Source organism: Amblyomma maculatum, unplaced genomic scaffold, assembly GCF_055883805.1.
Source record: "Amblyomma maculatum isolate TAMU_Amacu unplaced genomic scaffold, ASM5588380v1 scaffold_61, whole genome shotgun sequence".
In the NCBI taxonomy this organism is placed as follows: Eukaryota; Metazoa; Arthropoda; class Arachnida; order Ixodida; family Ixodidae; genus Amblyomma; species Amblyomma maculatum.
Window position 1 is genome coordinate 81,577 of NW_028146786.1, and position 18,197 is coordinate 99,773.

An 18,197-nucleotide genomic window follows, 5' to 3' on the forward strand; every position below is an offset into this window, starting at 1 on the left:
AAAAATGGCAGAGGGGGATCAGAGTGAAGAGTTGGCAGCTGCCGGCAAGGCAGGCGAAGGCGACATAGACTGTGCACTGGAGGCTACGTCAGAGCAGTTGGCACTACTGCAATTGCAACTAACGATTGAAGAGGCCTAGAAAGAGAATCAAAAATAGATTCTAGAAACAGAGCGATTTCGCTATGGACAGAGCGTGGAGCTTAGCGATGAGGTGAAAGTGCTCATTTGTCCACCTCCGCCCAGAACCGCAGATGCGGTAAGTCAGTTTTGCCTGTTAGCGCAGAACCGCGCAGTCTGTATGGCGGAGGATGCGGATGAGAACGCTGCGGAAGCGTGCCGAGCACAGGTTCAGCGGCTCAGAAGACTCGAGAGCCAAGGTGACTAGAGCGGCCTCGCATGGGCATGCGGTGAGATCCCCCACATTCGGGTGGCCAATTCATGATCAGGCAGAAGTCATTCGGAAAGGGAGTGTGAATATGCGGTCACAGATGAAATGCAATTGTAGCCGTTGTACACCAAATTTGCTGAAGGGGATTGCAGCGCGGCGCGCTGTGTTGCGGAAGCCTCCAGGGCATCTCGTAAGAGCGGGGATTCCCACTCGATATTGCGTTCAGCAATTACTAGCTTGTCAGGGGTTAGTAGAAACGCCCCTTTTTTGTCATAAGAGGGTCGCAACTCTTACTGAAGAAACACATCCCCCCGGGCCAAATTGCACTGCGAAGCCACTTGTAAGGTTGGCATTGCATTGATTAACTCTAGTGTATCTGGTATTGTACATGTGAGTTTGAGACTTCCTGTTGGTCAATAATAAGGCTTTGCTACAACACGTGCTAGGCAATGACGCCTCAGATGAGGGTTTCAAATCTGCGCAAACGGTCGAGCGCCGAAATCAGCAGTTGAATCCGCTCCAGTGTTCACATGAGAGGCCACAAAACTACCGGAATGCGCACTGGAACGCCCTTTCCTTCGCTCTGAGCATTAATGAATGGTTCCGAGATATGTTGACGACTAGGCGAGGCAATTGCGCGAGATTACGGCAAATGCTATGGAAAGGCGACGCGCAGCCTTGATAAGAAAACTGCAAGTCAACTCGATTGCTTCATTGCTCGCAGAGACCCTGACTTTCGGGGGGGGGGGGGGGGGGGGACACGGTTCTCTAGCGAATCTAAGCACACAGCAATGCGACCGCGAGATCACGACGGGCCGTGCGCCCAGACAGGTGGGCTATTCGAGGCGGTTGAGATGATTTCGCGGCTTCAACTTGAGAGACCTGAGGTCGGGCCGAATCGGCACACCGATGCCAATGGTAGTTTTCAGAGAAAGCGAATGTGGAAGCGTAAACTGCACGAACTGAGCGGTGAGGCTAGCGAACCCCAGAGAGATATCTACGGGCATCACTGCGACGCCCGAAGCCAGCAGCGAACGTGCTGCGACGACGGGAATCGCTGCAACATCCTCACCAGCAATTTCGCTGAAAGAAGGGGGAGTGGTCAGAGTGTGAGATCACGCACAGAGCAACGTCGGCTGCCTATGCAGCTCGCGCTGACGACAGAGATACGGCAGACGCACCAGTTTGAGCGAAGGAGCTGATCTTCCTAACCGAAGCCCAAATATTGGAAATCGGTGAGTTCACCGAAAGTCAACACTGCCGACCACTAAGGCGGATGGATCCAGAGCTTCCGTGCCAAACAATTCGGCCCGTATTGAAACGCATGCCGGCGTGGTTCCTCTACACGGAGCTCTGTATACGTCTAGTGCGTGTAGGGACGGAGCCTGGTAGCTGCGGAGTGTCGGTGCGGCCGTGGGAGAGCAGCGCACCATGGGCGTACCGGCGCCCCGTCACCGTATGACGAGCCAGCGGACTATGCTCTCTAATAATATCCTGTGATAACAGCTTGGCCTCTGGTGATACATCGTTATATTATTCGTCGTGGCCATTAATGTTGGCTGAGATGGGGCGCAAAGCTGGTCTCGAAGACCAGAGCCATAGTGCCGTAGAACAACCTCAAATGCTATCTACGCTTCTGTAAGTGATAGGGCAAATACCATTGCTTCTGAATGATCTGGACGTATATAAAGCTAGTGATAATGCGAGGACAGAAAAAGTAGATTTCATTTTCATCCTCATTTACAGTGCATAGCAGATCAATTCCGGTTGTTCTATTTGTTAGTTGTAGGGATTCGCTTGGCCCTCAATCTTTCGCGGCTGTTCATGAAAACAGGAATTACGCTTATTCGGTTTCAAAAGTTACATAAGTTGTCCAGCTGCCATATTTAAGAACTGAGAAAACAAGCCTGATACGACGTTACTTGACTCCTTTAAAACATATTGCAAATAAAGACAAGGACGACACAGATGTAGGAACCTGTAGAGAGGCGCCTGTTTTGTTTACATCTGTGTCGTCATTGTCGTTATTTACGCTACGCTTTCAAGTATTCCCGCCAACTAGCCCAAACCAAACATCCGTTATTTGAACACATTTTTCTTTCATATAACGACATTGCGCCTTCAGAGCTGCGAATAGATTGTATTTATAAGTTCCGAGACACATAAATCAAACTATGTGAATATTCCGTTTAATTTATTAAGTTTCGTTTTTAAACAAGAGCCAAACTTTATTCTCAAGCAGTTTGGTGTGCGCCTGACTTTTGCCAAATATGTTTCCTTTAACAAAGTAAGCCAGCGAAAGAGGGCGCCGAGCATACACTTGCTTTCAGGACTATCAGAATTCCATCCAGTCTTCTGGTCCTTTGTATGAAGCTGAAAGAGATGTCAGCAATGAATTAAATTCAAAAAATTCAAAAAGAGAAAAGTAATGAATATGCTCAAAAAGATTCATTTAAAATGCTTCCAAGAAAGAAAAGTTTCTTAACGACATTACCTTCATTCCTACGCTATCAGTAAATATTCCGTCCACTTATCAGTTGAAAATGCCTTCGTACCACGAGGGTCACGTCCGCGATATAATATAATAGAAGTTTTTAATTAAACAGTTGGTATCACTCTAACAAATTTGCAAATTTATAGGAACAATGAAGACGGGCAGTTTCTTTTGCTTGGTAAGCACACTGTTTTTCTTTAACTTATAAAATCTTCCTTAAACACTGGCGAATATTTTGTCCCCGGATTTACCTTCGCATTCTTCGCGACATTCGTTCGCCGTTTGGAATCTGTTGCGGTTGTCGTTGCCTGACCTGAAAAATCTCGTAGACTGGCAGACGTCTTTATCCATGTTGTAATAAAACCTTTTGTGAACCCCCATTCCAAGGAAATTTGTGCGTGGAGGTATCACACACTTGCTGGTGGAGTTCGCTGTAAAGGACGAAATTATATCGTTTTCGTGAGGCAAATGAAGTATTCAGATTATTTGTTTATCAATGCGTTCATAATGGGCTATAGAAAAGAACCCAAAAAGAGGCGTTTTGTACTCTGAGGGTTACATATACCTTTTTTATTGCATCACTTCAGGCCGACAATAGTGGGTGTAAACTTGAAAGAATTTGTAGAGGGAGTACAGAATACAGGGAAAAATCCCAGATGAATGGCAGCGCTCACGACTATTCGAAAGTGCACAGAAAAAGAGCTTACACTCTTAATCTGGTTCCACATAAGCGTTAAAAAGCCGCAGTTATAAGTGGAGCTTTTTTGACTCAGGTGCGGAACCAGATTAGGAGTGTGGGAGACGGTTGCTGAAGAATTTCGATCACTTGGGGATATTCAACATGCACGGATATCGCGCATTGCACAGGAGCCTGTGCCTTAACATCCATACTTTGAGGAGGTCCCTCAGATGGGCTCCGGACAGAGATGGCGATATTCACCAATTTTCGGATTCATCAACTTAAGTTTCACCTCACTGTGATGTCTGAAGATGAGTGCCCCCCTCCCATTATTTCCTGGTGCATCGATGCCTATTTTTAGGACCCATAGCCCATTTATTCACGCGCCGCCCGAGCTAGCCCTCGCTCCAAAAGGAGCTATGGGCCCACTCTCGTAGGGGCGCATACCATTACAATTTACTTCATCCATATCAGCATGGCTTTAGACACGGAGTGTCAACAGCGATACAAGTCGTAAAAACCGTTTCCTGACCTAAATAAAATATTAATGACCGGCTACAAGTAGACACAATATTTATGGACTTTCGAAAGCGTTCGATTGCATCTCTCACCTTAAATTACTTAACAACATAAACAACCTACTTGGGGCCCACCCCTTTGTTCGCTGGATCGAAGATTTTCTTCCAAACCGCTTCCAGTATGTGGAACACAATGATCGTTTCTCTGATAGTGTTCGCGTTTGGTCCGGAGTTTTACAGGGTTCTGTTCTGGCCCCCCTTGTGCGTTTACTGTAGATAGATGACATTGAAAACCAAGTTTATGTCACCTTTCGCCTTTTTGCAGACGACTGCATGCTTCATCATACCGTAAGAAACCACGTGGATCAAATAAAGTTGAATCATTGCCAATAGTGCAGTGGTGTGCAGATTGCAAATGGTGATAAACTCTGATAAACTGCTTGCATGACTGTACCAAAGTAACATTCATGTCTGCTGTTTCCGTACGGTTTTAATAGCACAGTTCTACAAAACGTTCCCCAGTACAAATACTTGGGCGTGATCATTTAATTAAATATTAGCTGGAATGCTTACGTACAACAGGTAGCTAAACAAGCCCTAGACAAACAGTTCTACACAAAACGCTCCCTATCGCCTTCAACTAGCCAAACAAGGCAGCTCGCTTATGTCAGCCTGATTAGACCGGCGCTCGAATATGCTAACCTACTATGGTTTCCACATAGCAAAAGAGACATTCACACTCTTGAAGCCACATTCACACGCCTGAGTTTACGCTGGTCGCTTTGCTTGCGAGGCTTCTTTTTTGATAAGGTCATCATCACTTTGTGACTTTCGTGCTTGGTTCTTTGTTTGCATTTTGTTTAACGCGCGGCCTCGCATTGATGCAGTCAGCAGGCGCATGAGCGAGCTGAAGGCGGTTATCTGAATCATCTACTACAAAGCTTTAACACAGCACTTGCTCCAGTGTTCAGGTGGTGTTGTGGAGGGCATCAGGTACTGCTTCCAGGTCGGTCTTCTCTTGCTGAGTGCTTCAAAGCGCGGCCGCGCAGCGTGCGTGGCCTCTCCGGAAAGCGCGGCTACACAGCGCTGTGCACAGTCAAAGATCGCAAAACCCTGCCCTTATTTGGGGATCATCTTACTCTCGAGCAAGAATGCAAAATTAAGAAATATATTTCGTACTTGCACATGTCTTCCAGCAGTCTTTTCTTGACTTAAATATGTTTTGGTTGCCCCCACAACCTTTGTAGAAAAACCTCTCGCATCTACCTGTCTTTACATTGTAGGCGAATGCGCTGTAACCACCTCCTTGTTTTTTTTTCGGGCATCTATGTCCACCGCTGATAGGCAAGTTGCAGGTGTTCGTTATGTACCCTGAAACATGATAAGCAATAGCATATCAAGATTTATAAATGTTTGCTATGTCTGTTCTGTCACGCACGGATAGAAATGAGAGGTGCAGTTGGATTTGCATTCCTATAATAACAGTAATCACTATTCGTGTATAATGATTACGCAAACACGAAGGACTATTAGAAGGCTCGCTAGAATGACGCCCTGTTTGCCCTAGTTGATCCCCTGCTCAACACTGCTCACTAAGCCGCGCGCATCTTACAAGGTCCAGTGCGGAGCACAACGTCGAGTATCGCGTGCTTAAGCATTTTCTTGTTTGCTGTAGCGGAAAAGCAAACTATTTCGGGGTTCACCTAAGCTAACCAATAAGGATATTATACAATATATAACGCATGGGTCCTTTTAGTGGCTTGCGGTGTTCACTGCGTTTTGATATTCCTTTGGAGTTACTCTAAAAATTAATTTGCTTTTATTTATATGATATCACTTGGGTACATAAGGCCAGTAGCCATTTGAACCCAAGGAATTTTTCTCAAGATCACTTCGAGGCAGCGGATAGTGTTCGAGTTATTTTCATTTCAATTGCTTTTGTTTCCTTAGGGTGACTAGAATCGTGATGTAATACGGGAGAGGTCACTCATTTGCATGGTCTGAGCGCATCCATGTGGCTACCCAAGTAGGTTATGCAGCTTTCTCGGAACCTGCGCAGTTAAAGAAATATTCATCCTGATTCGAGGTTTTCATTAAGTACGAAGATTCTGAGAAAGCTGTATAACATTTATTTATTCCCGACGGGCTGCGTTGAGTTGAATGTCATTGTGCAATCACCCCCTATTATATATTCGGCTGCACCATGTGAGATTCCCATAAACCTTGAAGTGGAATGACAGTGGCATGACTTAACTTCCCCGCACACGAATGAGGAATTATGAAGTGACATGATCACTACTGTTCTGGATGATCGTTGTGCGATATGATCAGTGCACTACATATGCAATGTAATGTGGTTGTAAGTCTCAACAATCTCGATCAGTCAGGAAATTTCGAAAAAAATTAACCGATAAAATCGAAAGTTCTTTGTTCTTGCTTGTCCCAGATGTCAACGCTTTAAGGGTTCTGGTGCCACTTAAAAATGAAAAAAAAAAACGCACTAAATTCAAGTTACCACACGGTACTGTAATACGAGAGAATACCTTTGACTTAAATAATCAATCGTTGGAGCTATACACATGCGTATATTTGAACTGCTCATGTGCTCAACTTGTAGAGGGCTGTTTATTTTTAAAATAAACAGTTTTATGACCAATTCATTATGAGTTCATGCCATTGCGAAGGATGCGAATTTGCCCAACAAATGCTGACAATATGTACTCACGCATGCATACTCTCCAGCAGTCTGTTTCGTCTAAAAATCTGTTCTCATTTCCCTTACAGCCTTTGTAATTAAGTGCCACGCACATCTGCTTGTCTTTGTCAAATGCGAACCAAGCATTTTCTGGTGGCGGTGCAGACTGTTCTCTATCACAGATTGTGCCCACATTTTGAGGAAGAGAACAGGGATCCTTATTGAGCTCTGGAAAATAAATGATGTCAATCAGTTTTGTGCTTGAAGACAGGTTGCTTAACTTTCAAAGCTCTTTCAGTGCGGAGAGTTACGGCCCTCAACTGTATGATATAAAAGTGAACCTTGCTTTGTTTGCCTCGTGCTTGGCTGTTATTGTAAATGGTAACATCTACAAAAACATTGTTACAAATGACTGCTGATTTTGGTCTATTTGTGTCGATTACTTTTAGATTGGATCGTCCTAAAAAAGGACAAATGAATTCAATAAAAAGAGTATATCTCTACGCGAAAGAAAAAAAATATTGGGAAAAAACTGCGCACTTAGACACATAGACAATGAAAGAAATGGCTACACAGCGCTGTGCGCTGTTTTCTTCCCAAGATGATCTAACATCTAGCCCGTCCTTCCAGCCCCAATACATAACGCCGCCTTCTACAGCTTCCTCTCATATACCTTTTTCCGGCTCAGACAGCATTCTATATTAAATTTTGAGAACTGAGGCTTCTAACTGGCAAAGGTTTCTCATTAATAATTGGTACTTGTAGACCAACATAATATTTACAAACTATCACCCGTCAAGGATATGAGGATGATGATGACATGAGGATGACGCTTAAAGTGTCATCCTCATGCGGTATCGATGACGTCTGTTGAGTATTCTTCTATTATACTGCAATGCCTCTTCTCGCCAAGATTGGATCATCACATCCCTCCCTATGACTGACTTACCGAAAAAGTCATTCCAGTGCATAAATCTGGAGATACTCACTATCCACGTAATTATCGTCCCATTTCACTTACTTCCGTCCCATGTAAAGTTTTTGAGCACATTATATTTAGTCAAGTTGTTAACTTTTTAGAATCTAACCAGTTTTTTACTCCAAAGCAGCATGAATTTCGCAAATTCTTTTCGTCTGAAACACAGTTAATGACCTTTACCAATGACATTCATGCCTCTCTACACTTTGGATTTATAACAGATTGCCTATTCTTAGATTTCTCAAAAGCCTTTGATAAAGTTAGTCATTCTCTTTTGCATTTAAAACTGAGCCACCTTAACCTTGATCTTAACGTACTCGACTGGAATCTTGCCTTCCTTAGTAACCGCACTCAGTTCGTTTCTGTAAACAATCACGACTCACAATCAGCCCCTGTGCATTCAGGCGTGCCACAAGGATCGGTTCTTGGGCTATCATTACTTTTGATCTACATAAATGACTTGCCTCTTAACATCTCATCTAATATCTACTTGTTTGCCGACGACTGCGTAATTTATAGAGTAATTAATAACACGAATAACATTACATGCCTACAAACTGAATTAAACAAAATATATGACTGGTGCCAATCATGGAAGATTGAATTAAACATATCTGAATGCAAATGGGGCTGAAACGAGGAGGCTAACCAAGAGTGTTCTACTTAAGTTGAGGACAACCCAGAGGGCTATGGAACAAAAAATGGCAGGGGTAACATTAAGAGATAGAAAGCGTGCAGAGTGGGTTAGAGAAATAACTCAAGTTACCGACATTCTAGTAAAAATTAAGAAGAAGAAATGGGCATGGGCAGGACATGTAGTGCGAAGAGCGGATAACCGATGGTCGCTGAGGGTAACAAACTGGATTCCAAGGGAAGGAAAGCGTAGCAGGGGGCAGCAGAAAGTTAGGTGGGCGGATGAGATTAAGAAGTTCGCAGGGGTCAAGTGGATGCAGCTAGCACAGAACCGGGTTAAGGGGAGGAATATGGGAGAGGCCTTCGTCCTGCAGTGGGTATAATCAGGCTGATGATGATGATGAAATACAAATGCATGCGTGTCACTCGTAACCAACAATCAGATCCAAACTACTTTCTTAATAGTACTCGTCTCGTATCGGTATCATCCTACAAATACCTTGGCATTAACATATCCTATAATCTTTCTTGGAATTTTGACATCAATCACATCACTTCGAAGGCTAACCGCATGCTTGGGTATGCCCGCAGAAATTTCTCTTCCTCGCCACCTTCACTGAAAACGTTACTGTACACCATACTTATCCGTCTGCGCTCGAGTATGCATCCTCCATCTAGGACCCCGGTAATATCACTGTCTACTCGCGGTAAACTTTCATGCATTTGTCTTTTCCACAAGCTATACTACCACAACACGCAGTTGAAGGCTACCTGTGTAAAAGAGCCATCTTTCATCTCGCCTCGCATCGACCACATTCAAAAAGTTGCTGTTCCCTACTGTAGGACAATGGCCTGCTTTAATTCCTTCCTTTCTAAAACATGCAATGACTGGAACCATCTTCCACAGGAAGTTACTTGCATCATCGACCCTGCGCGTTTCAGAGCCGCATTAATCGCACTGTTGGAATCTGATTAATCCCAAGTTGTTTCCCGAATTTATTTTGGTTGTTTTTGTTTGGTTGCTTTTCGTTGACTCATGTATCAGTTCAGTTCAGTCGTTCAGTCGTGTCCGACTCTTCGTGACTCTGTGGACCATGTCATGCCACGCTTTCCGGTCTTTCACCATCTTCCTAACATCACATAACTTCATCTGCAGTGCCTCGAGGATGCCATCTAACCATCGCGTTCGCTGCCTACCCCTTCTCCGGCGACCCTCAACCTTTCCCAACATCAAATCTTTCTCCAGCGACTCCTCTATTCTCATCAGATGACCAAAGTAGCTGAGCTTCAACTTTAGAATTCGACCCTCCAATGAGCAGTCAGGGTTTATGGTCGACAATATCGACTGATTTGATTGTCTGGCAGTCCAAGGAACTCTCAAGAATCTTCGCCAGCACCACAATTCAAACGCGTCAATTCTTCAGCGGTCAGCCTTCTTCACAGTCCAACTCTCGCATCCATACATCACAACTGGAAAGACCATAGCACGAGTTATAAGTTGGCAGACTAATGTCTCTGCTCTTTACTAGGCGGTCAAGGCTAACCATTGCTCTTTTTCCCAGAAGCAGGCGTCTCCTAATTTCATGGCTGCAGTCTCCTTTCGAGGTAATCTTGGAGCCCAAGAAGAGAAAATCTGTCACAGCTTCCACTTCTTGTCCATTGATGCTCCAGGACTTGATAGGGCAAGACGCCATGATCTTTGTCTTTTTGATGTTCAGTTTAAGCCCAAACTTCTCACTCTCTTCTTGTACGCGCATCAGAAGTCTCTTGAGTTCCACTTTACTTTCTGCCATTAAAGTGGTATCATCCGCACATCTAAGGTTGTTGATACGTTTTCCAGCAATCTTCACTCGAGCTGAAGACTCGTCCAGACCGGCCTTCCTCATGATGCACTCTGCATATAGGTTAAATAGGCAGGGCGACAGTATGCAGCCTTGCCTCACTCCTTTCTCGATCGGAAACCAATCAGTAAGACCATGCCCAGTTCTGACTGTGGCCTCTTGCCCTTCATACAGGTTCCTGAGGAGACAGATGAGGTGAATTGGAACTCCCATCTCTTGGAGAGCTTGCCACAATCTGCTGTGATCTACGCAGTCAAACGCTTTTGCATAATCAGTAAAGCAGAAGTAGATGGGTTTCTGGAACTCTCTTGCTTTTTCCATGATCCAGCGAAGGTTGACAATTTGGTCTCTAGTTCCTCTGCCCTTGCGAAACCCAGCTTGCACGTCCGGAAGCTCCCGATCCACATACTGCAGCAGCCTACCTTGGACGATTTTCAACATCACCTTGCTAGCATGCGAAATAAGCGCGATCGTGCCGTAGTTGGAACAATCTTTGGCACTGCCTTTCTTTGGAATGGGGATGTAAACTGCTCTCCTCCAATCCTGTGGCCACTGCAGGGTTGTCCAATCTTCTGACATAATGTATGCAGAATGTTAACAGCGTCATGGTTGAGGTTTTGAAGCAACTCAGCTGGAAGGCCGTCAATTCCGCTAGCTTTATTCTTGGCAAGGCTGGCTAAGGCCCATTGAACTTCACTCTTCAGGATGCCCGGCTCGAGATCAGCAATCACAACTGTCTTATGTTGGGTTTGCACTTTCGGGTCCTTCTTGTACAGTTCTTCTGTGTATTCCTGCCACCTCTTCTTTATCTCTGAGACTTCAGTGAGGTCCTTGCCTCGTTTGTCCTTTATCACGCCCAGCTTAGCACAGAAGCTTCCTTTGATATCGTTGAATGTCTTAAACAGAGCTCTTGTGTTCCTTAATTGGCTGTTGTCCTCAACTGCTTGGCACTGTATGTTCAGGAAGGCATTCTTATCTCTCCTTGCTATTTTCTGAAAATCCGCATTGAGAACCTTGTATCTTTCTCTTTCCCCCATAACTTTTGCCATCCTCCTTTCCTCAGCTATTTGCAATGCCTCTTCAGATAACCAGTTTGCTTTCTTGCATTTCTTTTGCTTTGGAACTACCTTAGTAGCAACTTCTTGTATTATATCACGAACATCAGTCCACATCTCTTCGGGCTCTTTGTCTTCTAGATCTAATTCTTGAAATCGATTGCTCACTTCCACAGCATATTCTAATGGAATCTGATCCAGATCATACCTGAAAGGCCTTCTAGTTTTCTGCGTTTTCCTCAATCGAAGCTTAATTTTGGCAACAAGAAGCTGATGATCGGTGCCACAATCGGCTCCAGGCCTTGTTTTTACTGCTTGTATAGCGCTTCTCCATCTCTGCCGGCAAAGAATATAATCGATTTGATTCCTGTACAGACCGTCCGGTGAAGTCCATGTGTACAGGTGTCTCTTGTGTTGTTGAAAATGAGTATTCGCTATGGTCAGGTTGTTTTCTTGACAAAACTCTACTAGCCTCTGCCCAGCTTCATTTGGCTCGCCAAGACCGAACTTGCCTATAATTCCGGATATTTCTTCACTATCGACCTAGCATTCCAGTCTCCTATGAGACAAACGAAGTCTGATGATGGGGTGCGGTCTAAAAGGCATTGTAGGTCCGCATAAAATGTATGCAGACTGTTAACAGCGTCATGGTTGAGGTTTTGAAGCAACTCAGCTGGAATGCCATCAATTCCGCTAGCTTTATTCTTAGCAAGGCTGGCTAAGGCCCATTCAACTTCACTCTTCAGGATGCCCGGCTCGAGATCAGTAATCACAACTGTCTTATGTTGGGTTTGCACTTTCATGTATACTATATTCCTTTTTATTGAATTTCGTTTTGAGCTGTTTTCAATAGAATCGTTTTGTGTCACGATTCCTCTTGTACTTGATTTTGTTTTCTTTTACTACTTCCACCCCCTCTGTAATGCGAAAGCCCTGAGGGTACAATAAATGAAATGAAATGAGATTTAGTAACGATGCGCCACTTCTCAATGGGAACACTCCTGGGCACCCTTAGATTGGGCGGGTAGTTGCTTCTAAATCACAGGTGATACCCTCAACTTTGTGACAAACCCAGATAGAACCCAACCACCTGTAGTGACACAAAGGGGTAAGCGTTTGGAGCGCCGGTTTCCTTGCTTACAAGCAATAGAAAGCGCCAGTGTGAGAGTGAAGAAACAAAATTTATACAGCAAGAGACGATACAGAGTTATTCTCACTAGTACTTCAACAGACAATGTTCTAAAGAAGAAATGCAAAATATGCACGGTAAAGAGGCCAGAAAAAAATACAGCTTTAAGGAGAGTAGGCATTACACGAGCGAGTTAGGACAAAAAAGCGTCAAACTTATAAACAGGTATGGCATAGACCGACGTGTACAGAACCACATCAGGCCACCCCGCCGACTGGCGCCGCGCCATCGTAGAGCTGTGGTTGGTCAAACAGCGGATTCAACCAAGGAGCCGAGCAGAGGCTCTTCATGAATCGACTGCCACACTAGCTGAGAGGCGAAAGGGCGGGTGACTTTAATTTTTAGTGCACGAAGCGGCTGCCTTTTATCCGGTGCCAAGGCAGACGAATTGAACAAAACCTGATTCAAATAGAAAAGTTTCAGAACACATTCAGCGGCGCTTTCTATGAAGGCTATTGATGGAACCTACAGAAGTTGAGGTCAAAGACCACTGCGAGTTACAAAAGAACTAAGATCGGGTGTGTAGATAATTGCAAGTTTTGCTTTGCTGTTTAGCAATAACTCGCTGCTTTGGACCAAGGAAGGAGGCCCCTTTCCGTACGGCTTTGGTCCTTTTAAAAGCAACGGTTCCCAGGGTTTTTAGGTTTTCGAGAGAGAGTATGGCAAAGAGAAGCTTGCGACCGCCAGAATGGCCTGGACACTCAGTGCAGTTCTACAGACGTTTGGTTTGATGTCGCGTATATGTAGGGTTCGCCAGTTGGTCCTTGAAGGCAACTGGCTGCCCTTCGAAAGATAATTCTTAGCTCAGGGAGTGAGAGGCAGCGTACACAGGAATCGCGGCCGCAAATACTAAACAATAACATTGTTACAGCTATTGTAATGAACGCATATCTCTGACAACCACTATCATTACTTCCTATCCGAGGTTTTTTACTCTCCTTCTTTGTTGACTAGTCCTAATGTCAATGGAAATTATTGCACCTCCTCCAATGCTGGTTGGAAGCATGGAGCCATGGCCGCGCATGTATTAGGAATTTCACCTAGCATTTTCCTTCCCTTAAGATGTAGGGAAGGTCAGCCCGTTGCGAATCACTGCTAGCTTTGCTTACACTTTCATATTTCATTCGTTGGAAGGAAGTGCGTAATGAAACGGACACCACCGGGCTTGTACATCTAACGAGAAATATTACAATGGTGTATTTGAGACCAGGTACGTAGAGAAATGCGATCGCAATGTGATTTCTGTGCCTAGTTCTGTTCTGATTTTATGATTTCGGTGCTTAGTATCGTTGTTCACTTGCCGCTTCTATTGGTCAGATACCGACGAAGTCAAATATTGTAACGCAACGTTACACAGAAGGCGCTCTGGCACTCTGGCACCGAAGAACACCGACAGCCAGTCAGGTCAGCACGAAAGCGGAGCACCGTTTCGCTTCGTCGTCTTCTCCGAATCGCCCGTTCAAGTCTTCGTCGTCTATGAATGGCATGTGTCTTTGCCCCCCCCCCCCCCCCCCCCTTCTTGGTTCATCGTCTCGATGCTGCAAATGCTGCTTGATGTGATGAGCTGACAGATAGTATGCTAGGTTGGTATGGGATACCACAACACAAAACGGGGCGCCATCAGTCTCAAGATTAGTCAGCGGGGTGATCGTGGTAGGGTTTCATTCGGACGACGTGTACAACCTGAGTGAACTTGCGTCGTCTGCGGCTTGACGGATCTTGGGTCACGGATTCAACTTCGTAAGTAACGTCGCTGAGGCGCCGGAGGACACGGCATGGGCCGAAGTACCAGCGCAGCAATTTTTCAGAGAGCCCACAATGACGAACGGGCGTCCAAATCCAGACATAGTCTCCAGGCTCATAGGCAGCGAAGCGCCGTCCCTTGTTGTAACGATCAGCGTCTAGTTGCTGTCGTAGGTATATGCGCTGCCTTGCCAGCTGCCGCTCTTCTTCCGCACGCTGAGCAAAACTAGCGATGTCCAGGTCAAGCTCATGTTCGTCGTCGGTGTATGCGGGCAGCATTGTATCCAGTGGAGTGGTCACTCGACGGCCGAAGACAAGCTCTTAGGGTGTGAGCTGCGTCGTCTACTGAAGTGCAGTATTATATGCAAACGTGGCGTATGGGAGGATTTGATCCCAGGTCTTATGCTCTATATCCACGTACATAGACAGCATGTCGGCCAGAGCTCTGTTTAGCCGTTCCACCAAGCCATTAGTTTGCGGGTGGTATGCCGTGGCCCATCTATGGCTAGTGTGTGTAAGGTTCAGTACAGACTTAGTCAGGCGGGCCGTAAAAGCTGCCCCGCGGTCGTTAATGATAACAGCCGGAGCGCCATGACGCAATAGGATGTCGTGGACAAAAAACTCTGCTACTTCGGTGGCAGTTCCATTTGTGAGTGACGCGGTCTAAGCATATCGGGTGAAGTAGTCTGTCGCGACAACAATCCAACGCTTTCCATTAGTTGACTTCGGGAAAGGACCAAGAAGATCCATCCCCACTTTTTGGAAAGGAGTTTTCGGTGGAGCGATCGGCTGAAGAAATGCAGCTGGTTTCACCGGTGGAGTCTTCAGTCTTTCGGCGTTGACAGTCACGCCAGGTTTTAACGTAAAATCGTACTGAATGAAATAACTTCGGCCAATAGTATTTCTCCTGAATTCTTGCAAGCGTACGACTAACTCCCAAGTGGCCGGCGGACGGTTCGTCGTGAAAAGCGCTCAAGATGTCAGGCCGCAGGTGCATAGGTACTATGAGTAGAAATGTCTCTTTTGATCTTTCAAAATTGCGCTTGTAGAGAACTCCACTTCGTAAAGCGTATCACTGCAAGCCACGACGAAAAACAAGCGGTACTATAACACCACGTCCTTCCAGATAATCGCTGAGCGGCGCCAGCTCCGGGTCCTTGCATTGAAGATCAGCCATATGGGATTGGGTAATGGCCCCAATAAAGGGAAAATCGTCGGCGTTTTCCACTGCAGTGGAGTCCAATGGCGCGCGTGACAAGCAATCCGCATCTTGGTGTTTATGTCCCGACTTATAGACAACAGTAACGTCATACTGTTGAAGACGGAGGCTCCAACAAGCTAGGCGTCCAGACGGATATTTAAGGTTTGCCAGCCAGCACAAGGAATGATACAATACGGAAGGGTCTTCCATACAAATATGGTCGAAACTTGCTGATGGCCCAGATTACCACAAGGCACTCCTTCTCCGTTGTCGAATAGTTCGCCTCCGATCGTGAGAGTGTTCGGCTCGCGTAGGCGATAACCCGTTCTACTCCGCCTTGCCGAGGCCAACGTTGCTGGCATCAGTATGTACGTCGGTTGCGGCGTCTTCATCGAAATGGGCGAGTATTGGGGTTCTGTGTAGGCGGCTTCTAAGCTCCTGGAAGGCTTGTTCTTGATCGTCTCCCCACAGGAACGCTATGTCTTCTCTGGTTAATGCTGTCAGTGGTTCAGCTATCTTAGAAAAAAATTTTGACGAAGCATCTGTAGTATGAAAAAAGACCTAGAAATCGTCGAAGTGCCTTTTTGTCGGTGGGGCGTGGAAAATTTGACACTGCGGTAGTCTTCTCGGGATCAGGGAGAACGCCCTGTGAACTGACAACATGGCCGAGAAGGCGTAGTTTCTTGAAAGCAAAGTGGCATTTCTCAGGCTCGATCGTTAGTTGCGCGCCTTTGAGTGCTTGAAGCACGATGCGCAACCGGTCCAAGTGTTGCTCGAAAGTAGGCGAGAAAATAACATCATCTAAGTACACCAAGCACGACTGCCACTTCAGACCTGATAAAACCGTGTCCATCATACGTTGGAACGTGGCCGGTGCAGAGCAAAGACCAAACGGAAGCACCTTAAACTAGTATAGGCCGTCGGGCGTCACAAATGCAGCCTTCTCTGGGTCTCTCTGATCCACCTCGATTTGCCAGTATCCGCTTTTAAGGTCTAATGAGGAGAAGTACCTGGCGTCGCGTAGTCGGTCGAGGGCATCATCAATCCTGGGCAGCGGATAGACGTCCTTTTTGGTCACATTATTTAACTTTCGGTAATCGACACAGAATCTCAAGGTGCCATCTTTCTTTTGGCAAGGACCACTGGCGACACCCATGGGCTCTTCGAAGGCTGGATCACGTCGTCCGCAAGCATTTCATCCACTTGCGTTCTAATGGCGTCCCGTTCCTTAGGAGAAACCCGGTACGGGCGCTGGCATACCGGTAACGTGTTCTCATCGGTGATGACGAGGCGCTTGGCGACAGGTGTACGACCGACCTTAGAGCCTGCGGCGAAGCAGTCTGCGAAATCGCTCAGGAGAGCCGAGAGAAGATTCCTCTCATCGGGCCTCAAGTCGGGGCTAACTTTAATGGTTCGCAGAGCATGACAAGGTGCGGCCTCTTGTTTAGGGTTTGCTCTGGCGGTGCATAAATGAGGCAAGGCAGTAACATCGTGAAGGACAGCAACAGCCGTGTCCTTGGCGAGATGCCGCATCTCCTTAGCAAAATTTGTCAGGAGGACAGTAGCACAACTGTTCTGGAGTTGTACGAGTCCTCGAGCAACGGCTAATTCCTTCTCGAGTAGTAATGGAAGGTGCCCATCCGCGATGCCCTCGTAATCGTGGAACAAGTCATGCTTTACAAGAACCAGCACACTAGAACGTGCCGGAACCCTCACGTCATCATCGACTATACGCAGAATGTTCAGACCCGGATCTTTGTTTTAAATGCGCGTTACGGCTCGTTTCGTCGAAAAGGAAACACGCGCTTCTTTCAGGTCAATGACAGCGCCATTGGTCTGCAGAAAGTCTAGACCAAGGATCAAGTCTTTCGAACACCCAGGAAGCACGATAAATACTCCGACATACACAAAACCACGGATGCCGACCCGCGCTGGGCACTTACCTGCAGGTTCAATCAAGTGACTTCCCGCCGTGCGAATTTTCGGGCCGGACCAATGTGTCAAAACTTTCTTCAATTCTCGGGCGAGACCACGGCTCATTACTGAACAATCGGCACCAGTGTCGAGTAACGCGGTGACATCCACTCCATCAATCGTTACACACAAATCGGAGGTAGTATGCCGGATGCTGTCGCTACCTGACACAAGCGAAATCTCGTCGGGTCGGCTTGACGATGACGGAGGATCTTCACATTTCCCGACATCAGCGACCCTGCCTCCGAAGGCTGCTGGTATTAGTTTTCCCGGCTAGGGCTGGGACAGCGGCGCCGGGAAATTTGGGACTTGTCGAACGGTAGCTCGTCGGGGACGTAGACCGACGCTCTTGGTAACCGGACGTGACGGGATACTGTCGCGCTGCCAGGTCGCTTGCAATCTCAGTAGGCCGTTCGGCATTCTGAGGGTAGAGGTCCTCCGAGGCGAAACCCCGCATGTTGAAGCGGCGGTACGGGCACGCCCGGTAAAGGTGACTGGCTTCATCGTAATGATAGCACAGGGGCCGACGGTCGCGGGGCCGCCATACTTGACTTTTACGGGGTCGCTGGTAGATTGGTGGAGGGGAGTAGCGAGGCTCCATGCGGCTCCATGCGAGGGCCTCCATGCGAGGACCCTGCGGCTTCATTGCTGGAGCTGCAGCGTTGATACTATGGTCCGGCGGGAGAGCCTCACGTAGGACGGACGCGTAGGTGGGTCTCGCGTCAAATGTCTGGTAGGGAACGCGCTGCTGGGGAACGTCAGCAACTTGCTCAGCTGCCATACGCAACTCGTCCCGGACGACTTCAGC

The 18,197-nt window shown here is 46.6% G+C and overlaps 1 protein-coding gene across 1 annotated transcript in view; it reads right to left on the bottom strand.

The window, feature by feature from the left end:
• Nucleotides 1-2,565: 2,565 nt before the first annotated feature.
• LOC146170729 (carboxypeptidase inhibitor SmCI-like) overlaps nucleotides 2,566-18,197 on the bottom strand; it is a 60,486-nt gene continuing 44,854 nt past the window's right edge. The window contains exons 3-6 of the mRNA XM_084586809.1: nucleotides 6,805-7,002; nucleotides 5,259-5,450; nucleotides 3,134-3,313; nucleotides 2,566-2,761 (exon numbers count right to left, since the gene is read on the bottom strand). Coding sequence (XP_084442935.1) covers nucleotides 2,724-2,761; nucleotides 3,134-3,313; nucleotides 5,259-5,450; nucleotides 6,805-7,002 — 608 coding nt within the window. The 3' untranslated portion in view covers nucleotides 2,566-2,723. The remainder of the gene's footprint in view (nucleotides 2,762-3,133; nucleotides 3,314-5,258; nucleotides 5,451-6,804; nucleotides 7,003-18,197) is intronic.